Genomic DNA, 10,863 nt, shown 5'->3' with positions numbered 1-10,863 from the left:
CAGCTCCATCATTCCCTTTCACCCCTGTGGGTAGGGGTGAGTAGAAGACTCGGCCACTCAGAAGGAATCTAGCCCAGGTCCTGTGCCAGCAGGACAGATGCAGTGGTGTGAACCCTTCTCTCTACTATGCTTTGAATTCCTCATTTTTAAAATGTTGTGTTATCAGGGTTGTCCCCCCTCCCCCCGTTTTCCCCTTAAACCAGCCACCTCTTTCCCCTGCCCACAGATAAGCACATTAGGGTCTGTGCCCTTCCCAGCCCTTGAAAGGGACCAGTTTCCAAAACCCCAAAGGGAACAAAGAACCCTCCCCTTTGGTGTTGGTGTGAGCCTAGGGCACAGCTCCATGGCTCTGCAGGCCCTGCTCGGGTGCAGATCAGGAGCGTGTGCTGGAGCAGCTGACGTTTCCAGAGAAAGAGCTGTGGCACATGGCCTTGCGGCTTTTTGTTCCCTGGAAGGGGAGTTCCTTGAAAACGTCCTCTTCTTATTACAGTAATTGTCCTTGATCTACACGGAGTGACTTTGCTCATATTGACTCCCATTGTCTCCCCTTAGCCAGAAAACAGACAATCCAATGGCTATTGTTCAACCTGGAGATGTGCCAAGATTGGAAAGGGAGATAAGAAAATACGTGTTTGCAGCTGTTGTTTAGACTCCGGGCACATCCTGGACATGGTGTGTGTCCCAGAGAAAATAGAAGTCCTTTCCCACACCGGGCTTAGCAGCAATGTCGCTCTCTGACCGGGATGCACAGGCAGAGCTGATGAGCTCTCCCCTGTCTCTCTGGAGGCTGAATTCAGGCCCTGGTCTGGCCATGTGCTCAAGGTCTCTCTTAGTCAATGGCTCTGCAGACAGGAGCTGGGTACCTTCTGTAACCATACTACGGTGTGTTTCCAGTCTTCTCATTGTCCACAGAAACTGGTGTGACTTAACCCCACGAGCCCGATGGCCACATAGGCAACCCTGAACTTGATCTAGAACCCTGAACTGAATTGATCCAGTTAGATTCAGTACCGCAAAAGAAAAAGTAGGTAGGTAGTATAATCTATGGAGTTCACATACTGCTGGATATGGGAACATCCTTCAAAGCCCCTCAGAGTAAACAGCACATTGGAAATACCTTCCAGCACACTGACAGTGCCAAGGAAATAGAAATTCAGTATTTTTAAAGTGATACCAAAAGAACAAAAAAAGCATCTTTTAGCAGGAAAGTGACAGGAATCTTCTAGTGTGTTATCTTCATGTCTGAAAAATTAAATCTACTTATATTAAACTCAATAATGCAGCTGTATCCTGGGGGAGTGGCAGGGGAAGATTTTGAAGAAGAAACTTCATTTTTGAAGGATTTTAATCTATGACAAATGCCCTATTTCTGAGACCTGATAAGCGTGAAGGCGCTCAGAAGTTAAATCCAACAAAAAACATAGGAAATTCCTTTGCCTTGATAGGAACGCATCAGCTCTAAAGAATTTGGCTTAGGTAATACCTGTATGTCAGATAGCTGGCACAGTTCTGACAGTGAAAAACCCAGACTTTCTTGCCTTACTGATGTGAACAGTCTCACTGCCTTGGGGAATGGGATTAAAAAGTCTACAAAGAACAGCATGGAAGGTGAGAGTCTTTGGGAACCATACATGTTCAGACTGATACATGATACCAGTCCCAAGATGACAGGGATAAGCAGAGCCATGAGGTGAAAGACAAGCCTCTACCAAACAGTGAACTACAGAAGTGTGGGACACATAATGTGTATTTCATTAGTTTGAATTAAAAAAAAACACCCAAACAAAAAAGTACTTAGCTCATCTGACCAAGCTGCTTCACTACCCATCTAGTCATTAGCTAACCATGCAAAAAACACAGGTTAGAGTAAGGCCATTTGGGAGCTTTAAATAAAATGAACCAGGGTTGGATTAATTTAGAGGATAACATAGTACTAGGTCAACTAAAAAAGAAAAATGTTACCATTTAGTAAACAATCAAGGCTTTTTGTTTCTCCCTTTTTATAAAATCTAACCATACTGAAGGCAATGTACTTTTAACAATGTATTTAGCAATTGCTTAAAAAAAAATTGTAAGTAGTAAATAATTTGTTAACACAGTATTAGAATTCACTATGCTGAAGGCATGTTTAATCTGAAATGGCAGTTCAGTCAGCAGCAGTGGATAAAGTAAAGGTCCTCTTAGTCTGGTCTCTGCTTTCAGATGAGTTTCAAAACACATCAGCACAGGACAAATGGCTGTAAAAACATCCTGCACAGGAGGTATGATATGCGGAATATCCAAGTAACTGAACTTCACTTTGTAATGTTATGATCCATTAATTGTGCAGTAATGACTGGCGCATAAAAGTATTTGTTGCTTCATACTGACCACCAGCATTCCCCAGAAAGCTGACCACTTCCAAACTGGCTGCTATGTCCTCAGCAGCAGTGAGCTTCCAAGTTGCCCAAAATGAGGACAGCTTCTTATAAGATAGCTTTTTTTCTCTGACTCTTCCCAATGGAGCAAAGGCAAGGTGACCCTTGGCTTCATATATTTTGAGGCTATTTTGAGGTAAATACTGTGAAAGTAGTCAGCTTTCTATAGGGCATTATTCTGTGGAGCTGCTACAGAAACATTAATCACCAAGAATTGTGGCAAAACCAGTCATTACTGCAATCATAAACCTACCTTCCACACATGGCAAATACACCAGACTGTAGCGATGGGGATGCATGGAAGAAAGTTGGCACTGTTCCGTTAATAAGGACAGTGGGGAAAACTGAGGGTTTAACAGCATGTCACAAATTGTTGCCTATCTCAAAAGTTAGGTCTTTAAAATAAGTTTTCACTCTCACTAATTCACCAGCTGATCTCTTTTTAAATTGTAAGCTAATTTACTAATACTTCTGTGGGGAAACTAAACCAGCAGACACTGATTGAGTTTCTACTGATTAGCACCAATCTCCAAAGCAAGCAAAACCCCTGAGGGAAAAGATTATTTTGTCTAAAATGCAAACAATTGAAGTAGGATGATCTCAACACTGGGAATCAGCAACTTCTAATTCTGTTATCCCTCAACATACGTTAATTTTGGGGAAATCACAAAGACTGGCTGATGAAAATCTATGTGTGCATCTGCTGGACTGAAATTAGGAGTTGCATGTGCAAATCGGGAAGTTGCAAAAGGATCAGCCAACTATACACCACATTATGCACATGCATCCACAAACACATGCACAAGTGTGGCAAGGATATAGTGTGCATTTTGATGTAAGCCAAAGCACACCCACAGCTCTGAAAAATCAATTCAAAAAAGTAAAGGATACAATTTCCCTACCATATGTATTTCAGTGTTAGTGCAAAGAGCTCTCTGTGTTCTGAATATTTGTTTTTAAATCTTTTATAAAATAAATATGAAGCAGGAAGCTAAAGCCAGATCTACCAGAAAGCCCACGATCCTACTGCAGTGCTAATAGGAAGCCTAACAGGCTGTTAGGTACTGACACAATTCTTCCTGAAGTCTCAATCTGGTTCCACCTAGCAGATGTTTCAGTTGGTAGGAGTCTAACTTCCATAATGCGAATAATAAGGAGAAAGTTGCAGGAACTGTAAATAACAAACAGTCAGTTTCCTGCAATTCCAGCATGCACTTATCAAGTCATGCAAAAATTTACTGGATAAATAGCTATTTATAGGCTGTTGGCCAAGAAGGACCTGAACAAAGCAGCATTTCAAAGTCAGAAGAAGTAAATAAACCAGGAAGGGACTGTCTTTTGTCTTGCAGTCATTACATCTAAATTTCCTCCTGAACAATGTAACGCATGAGAACGCACTGCATCAGCCAGTGAACTGTACAGACTGCACAACCTACAACCACCAAATCAGTGCTCTCATCTGCCTGTAGAACAGCATTTTGTAAACACAGCTAGTTAAACCTTTTAACATTCCTGCAGAGGTCACTTCATCTGACACTTAAATGCAACAAACTATTGGACCCTACTCAGTCATGGTGGGGACCAGTTCTGGGGAGGAAACAGTGAAGGGTATCTTCTCCAACTGATAATACACAGTGATTCAGGAAGATAAAATAAAACTACTCCAAGTTGGAGTATAATCAGGACAACAAAATTCTGAAGTTTACAAAAGGAGTTTTGGAGACCAGCTCTTCAGTAGCCACAGAGGTTCATGACCTTAGCTTTGTTATTTCACCTAAAAAAACCCCACCATGATCTCTCTAGAACAGTGCTCCCTACCAGGAGAGTGGGATATCACCTCACCAGTAATTGCTGGACATTAGAAAGCCTCCAACATCATCAGGTGTTCATGCACCTCATCAACTTCATGCAGGTGTTCTGGCAGGACCTGCTGGTCAGGCTAGCAGGTTTGCTAATCTCCCCTATTACCACCTTCTGTGGTGATGCACACACATGGTGACAGAAAACACTCCACTGCTGTGCAACCTTTTCCCACCTTATCCTCATTGTAGCTACTTCCAGCTCTCACCCAAGTACTGCACATAGCATACGAGACAACATGGTCTCAGTATGAAATGTGGGCCACGAAGGAGTTATGACAGCGCTTCACTTGTGTCTCGTTTTTATTAGACAGACTAGATGAACTTCACATCTCCTAGTCGCTGGTGAATAAGTTTATTGCAATGGTTTCATCTTTTTTTGTTAAGTTCTGTTAAAGGTAATGGGAAGCACTCAAGATCATAGGCCAAGCAGACTTGCATATACTGCAGAGTTTAGACAGGCACATAACATTTGCACAGCTGAGGAATGAAGTACCCTAGGGGAAAAAGCTCATGGCCATTTTCAAATCAATAATCATAAAAAGTATCCTTGAACCCTGGGGCCACCACTGTTGCAGGCTCATGGAAACACCAGGTGTCTGCAGAGGTGTTTGTTTGGCAGTCTATAGGCCTAGCAATGCTTATTTGCTGTCCAGAAAAATCCAACATAACAGAGCGTTAATACATCCAATCCCCATTTTTTGCAGTCTTTCCACATTCTGGGTAATAAAATCAATAACGTACCATTTCCACACATAGCGAGCAGTAGCTGAGTTGTTCTGATTTGATGTAAACAGCCCTAAGGGGCTTCTCTTTGGAGCACTTGTCACATGGACCAAATACAACTGCTAAAAAGGTCTGGTCACACATCTTTGCGGTTCGAGAGAGCTGAAAGAGATGGAGAAGAAGGTAAGAGTGCATTCCAGTCCAGTGCAAAGCTTCCCACTACTGCTTTGCTAGCTAATGCAGCTTAGACTCTATATAGACATCTGTAGGCTGGATAATCTTTCTCTGTGACTAATCTCTCGAGCTTGATGAACTGTCACTAGATGCAAGACAGTCACATGCTCTGCAGATCATATTTTTATGAAGAAAACTACAATGCAAAATATATATTCTGTTATAATGTGCACTGTGCACATGGATTCACTACATGCAGGAAGTTACCCTTAGTTTTTACTTAACTACTGTCAGCAGACAGTAACCAGAAATGTGTAACAACAGCTGGATTTGTGAGAAATCTGCACTGATCAATATCTATTGTTTTTCCACTGCATTATTAAATAGTCGATATTATGCATTATTTTTAAAGCTGAAAAGATGACCTAGGATTCAGTCAGCAGCTACAAAAATACTGTGAACAATGTGCTGCTTGAGCAGAAATTGATGCTTCAAGCACACTGAAAGCTGGGTCATTATGAACCCACTTTTGTTCTCAAGCCAGGCATCTCTAGCATCAAAGCACTATCATCAACAGAGAATTAAAAACTACTTGAGAGTCAGAAAAACAAAACAAGTATAATACTGTAGTGTCATTTTTCTCTGTACGTTTTTCATAGGGAATATGGGAGCTTTCACCACTTCCAGAATGAAAACTTTTAACGTCATTTAGACATGTACATAAATAATGAATTTATGGCTAACAATTAGAAGCTATTGCAGGAGAGATTTAAATGGAGCAAAAGAAATTCAATGAGCTATGCAGATTTTAGAATTTGTTTGGCTGGACATTATATGAAAATCAAACCAAACTTTATACTATGCACCTGCCTGCATTCTGCTGCTTATTTTTAAGTATTTCAGTGGACAACTTGAAAAATGAGATTATAAACTCAGAAATCCTGCCCACACTCAAGTCAGTTAAAGTTTTTCTGTTGTCTCCAGGAGATGCATAACTTCATCCCAAAACATGTGGGAAGCAGTCTGTCCTGAAAGGGACTACAGCACATTAATCTGAAATTTGCAGGGAGCTTTCAATCAGGTACATGCAGTCAGGGAGGTTTATACTCCATTTGATGAAAAGCAACAAATATGTCCTGAAGTTTTTAATACATTCTTTTGCAAACAATGAGCCTGAGACCACAAGCTGCCATCCTTTCACAGAGCTTCTCTGTGCTAGTATTGCTCATAGCTTTAAAGTGGCTACAGCACCAGGGCTCAGTTCTACTAGATTCTTAAAATTGGACATTTACAACTGAATAACCTGTTATTCCGAGGTTCTTAGAATTAGTGGTTCCCCCTGAGGGCAACTCAAGTGACATAATCACAGATTTATACACTTGGTGTGAAGCCTCAAGACACTAGGCCAACTAGACTTTGGGAGGAAAACCTTCACTTCAGAAGAAGTGTAAAATGAAAGTATTACAGGGAGAAATGCCATCTTATTTGAACAAAGTATCATTACTAGATCTAGAGGCTTTAGACAAGGATCTATTAGGCTTGGAATAAATACTCTGGGCAGAATTAATCTTCGATAAAGTGTGAGAATTTGCTAGAGTAACATACAGGATGAATCATACCTGCTATCGGTATTTTAATTCATATGAGATTATGACATATTACAAAATTTTGCTACAAGAGAAGCCAAAAAATCTTCTGAATAATTAAAAAAAGCAGTATTACGCCTGAGATTGTTTGTGATAATGATGGATTTGTACACTATTTTATAAAGATATAAACTATTTAAACCAAAAAAGTCTAACAAGTTTACAACTTCTTGCGTTGTAGCCTGAAATTTTAAACTTAATAGGTTTCTAAAGTTACACTAGAAATTTAAAAATGGTAGCATGGTGAAACATTAAGAAATATGCTACTTACAGAGAAATTCTGTAACAATGAATCTCGTTGATAAATATCCAAACTTACCCTTTCAAACAGCAAGAACCTGGAGATTCTCAAGATGACTAAATAAGCTGTGTGCAACTGGTAACGTAGAAAGGCAACCTTCCTATTAAGTCTACTTAAAGGGTATTTAAAGCTCAGCCTCTCTGGCTGTATCACCTCAGGTCAGTTATGTACTGATGATTATAGTTTAAAGGCTTTATTTTAACTGCCCTCTTTCAGAATATAGAATAAAGAACATAAGCTATTAGGCAAACTAGATCTTACCTGCCTGTTCCATATAGCAGCAATTTTTGGATGGCTCCAAATGTTAAAGTTTAAACGTACTGGGGAGGTGACTAACGACTGATTTTTCCAACTATCAAGCTGACATTCTGACAAATAAAACTGTCAATGTTAAGTCTATCTCATATTCTTAATGAAATTTAAGTCAAACAAATTGATTACTGTCCATGCTGGTTCTTCGTTGGATATTCTTTTACTGTTCACCTGTTTTAAGACAATAAATTTAAAATCAGTAAGATTAAAAATTGCTGCTTTTTGCACTCTTTCAAAAAATGTTGGGGAAATTTAAGAAAATACATCTAAAAAATTTTAAAAAAAGTGCTGAAGGGCACACCTACTATTGAGACTCTACTGAAGTCACTGAAATCATGCCATTAGATGTTTGCATTTGATAGTCAAGAGGATCTGAGACAAAATGAGGAAAAAGAAAATAAATTAGGTCTCAGTCCAGCAGAGACTTGAGTAGAGGTAACCTGTCCTAATCTTTTTTATTAGAGTCTTATGGGAACACAGGACAAAGGGACCACCTATGCTGCCAAGTCCTATTCCCAGAAAGTGCAGGAGTCACATGTCTAAACATATCCAAAGATGCCAATAGCATCTTACGCATCTCTCCATAAGCCATTTCAGTGCTTTCCCACTGCAGTAAGGGTCATCATTTGACATTTTCCCATTTGAATGAAATAACTTTCTCCTTTACTATCATTCTAGGAAAGTTAACCTTAGTAATGCCTTTTTCATGTATCTGCCTTCACTAAAACTGCTCCTTGTAGCTAGAAGAATTACAGATAACAAACCGAATTTTGTAGCTACACACTGGTTGAAGGCATTAATGTCAGCAAAAGCAAGATAACTTTCTGAGAGCATACAGTAGACACTGATAATTTTGAACTTCCTTTTAAAAATATATTTTGTTGTTTGCATACACAGCGTTAATAGTGTACTTCACGCAAACCTCTCAAAGCGACCTAGCATCACATTGGCAGAACAATTTTCCTTGATCAGCAATTTTTGTCATCAAGACATACATGCCTTCTGATACCTCTATGTGACATAGACGTAAGAGTGTACTCTTATGATTTTACTTATACCATCCCAGGTAACAGACATACGGCTCTAGGAACTGTAAAAAAAAAGGTTATATACAAATTACAGCAACAAAACTTGCTTGCATTAAAATATTTACAGAAATTCATAAGGAGCCAAGGACAGCATACCATCCCAACAGGAAGATACACAATGTTACAGCAAAGCAACTGGACCATTAAATAAATGTTTATGGTGCAATACAAGACTGATAGTATTCACTAATGTTCACATAGTTACAAGTAACTTCTTTCGAATGATCCCATACTGAAAACGTAACTATTGCATCACTCAAAGCACTACAAATTGATTTAAAAGCTACTTTATTTAACAGATTAAAATACTAGTCTACCTACATGTCCATGATATTTTGTACAGCTTTTATTGTTATTCAACAAAACACAAAATTTCTCCTTCATATATTTTGAATATATCTCTGGATATCACCATGAATATTTCACTGCACATAGTAAACAATGAGAACACTGAATAGCAAGAATGATTCCTTCTTTTTATTTACAGATTTTTCTGTGAAATTAAACAAGTAGTACTAACACTGTGTAATAAAAAAAAAAAATCACATCAATTGTTCCTTCCTGTAATAATTTAAATTAACTAAATTAATTAGAATGCCCCAAATATTTCAAAGCTTTAGTACTCAATTTTAATAACTATGTCTAATAGACCAGTTAGAAAACTAGCATTATTTACTGAGGAATTTCTAAGTACAGTCATCATTGCGGTGAGGGGAATGCTGTTTCTCCTGTTGTTCTGACAGGGTCCAGTACTAAATAAAGTTTCTGTTTGTTGCATTCTGACTACAGGGAGAAGACTGAACAAAGCAAAAAGAGGACTGCTTCTAAGGATCCTGCAACTGAATTGAAATAAAGATGAAAAGTAATTAAGCTTGGTTTATCAGTAAGACCATACCACAGTAGCTGCATTCACTCCTACTCAGTGTCTGGACTGGAAGAGGGAAACAAGCAAAAAAGAAAGGGAGAAAGAAGATGTGCACATGTGTGCACATTCAGCATATATTCTGAAATATACTGCACTAGAGATGGACCCAAACCAGCAGATGACTCCTGTTTTTTACAGGAACAAGCTTGTAATTCAAACCTGGATCATGACATGAATTTTATATCTGACTTTTCTACTACAATGACTGATATGAAAATCCAGACTTGTCACTGCAGAGAATAAAACTGAAACTGTCTTCAAGAGCAGCACCTGAGCCCTTCCCCTGGCTGAAAGGCTGTCTCGTGCGCCTGAACTGCAATGCAAGCATTCAGTGAGCCAAGCCAGCATGCCTACAAAAAGACAACGTGGGTTTGTAACAGCAATTCTCTTAGACTGATCTCAGTTCCCCAGTTTCAATGTAGCTATTTATATTGATTTTTTTTTAAACAATTGTGGAAGGACCTTTCCTTCCCTCCTACTACAGTCTTCTGGAGGAACTGTTATAAAAGACTTCTTTTATGAAAGGAATAAAGGTCTAAGAAGTATAGAAGGGTGAAAGCTACTGTAAAACTGATCCAGTATATCAAAGCAATGAATAGAATTACCTTGGGAAAAAAAAAAATCTCATTACAGGAGGTGAAGGCAAGGAAAATTGTAAAATAATAACATTTATCACGTCAGTCTTCCCCTCTCTCAGTGCTGACAGGGCACCAATGCAAACTTGTCAGATAAATGCTTTTCTTGTCAGGTTTGGGCTAAAAAACTGTATGGTTAGCTTTGTGTCCAGCTGATGATATAAAGTCATCATTGTAGGACTGTAATGAAGAGAGAAGAGTAAGAAAAAGAGAGAATGAAATCACAAGCTGAAATTATTCCTACTTGTTAAGTCTTGACTCCAGAACAAGTTTTTAACAGTTCAATTCACTGCAAGCTGACATACTATCCACCAGCTGGAAAAATGAACCATGAAAGTCTGCCTGTCTTTATATAGTCTCTGAGGAAACACCAATGCATTGGTTTTATTAAACCCTTGTGAGAAAGCCAACTTTGAAGCTGCTGGGGACTTGTATCATTTCCAAGGCATGTGGAGAGGGGGTGAAAGGAAACGTCACTTGAAAGAGATATTTGGTATCGAGCATCAACTGTGGAACATCCTCACGATTGTTTAGCATAGCCTGAAATTACAACAGAAAGGGTAAGAAAATACTGTATTAAGAATCAAAGCAAAACCAGTACATTGTTTGCTTCCCATTGCAAATCTGCTTTCACATGATGTTAAGGAGACTTGTTTTGATCAGTTCCAAATGTCTAGAAGCTGAGCAACTTAGTAATAATATGATGTAAAGGTCAAGTATAACTATGTAGCATCAAAAACTGTGTATACGAAGTATCCTGTAACTTGAATATGAGAAATA

At 38.9% G+C, this 10,863-nt stretch overlaps 1 protein-coding gene across 1 annotated transcript in view; it reads right to left on the bottom strand.

Moving 5' to 3' along the window:
* Positions 1-8,847: 8,847 nt before the first annotated feature.
* MYO5C (myosin VC) overlaps positions 8,848-10,863 on the bottom strand; it is a 38,009-nt gene continuing 35,993 nt past the window's right edge. Inside the window, exon 41 of the mRNA XM_075506623.1 lies at positions 8,848-10,623. Within this exon, the coding sequence (XP_075362738.1) occupies positions 10,471-10,623 (153 nt within the window). The 3' untranslated portion in view covers positions 8,848-10,470. The remainder of the gene's footprint in view (positions 10,624-10,863) is intronic.

Source organism: Mycteria americana, chromosome 6, assembly GCF_035582795.1.
Source record: "Mycteria americana isolate JAX WOST 10 ecotype Jacksonville Zoo and Gardens chromosome 6, USCA_MyAme_1.0, whole genome shotgun sequence".
Taxonomy (NCBI): domain Eukaryota; kingdom Metazoa; phylum Chordata; class Aves; order Ciconiiformes; family Ciconiidae; genus Mycteria; species Mycteria americana.
The sequence above is the reverse complement of the archived record's forward strand: the minus strand, read 5'-3'. Positions and strand labels throughout refer to the sequence as shown.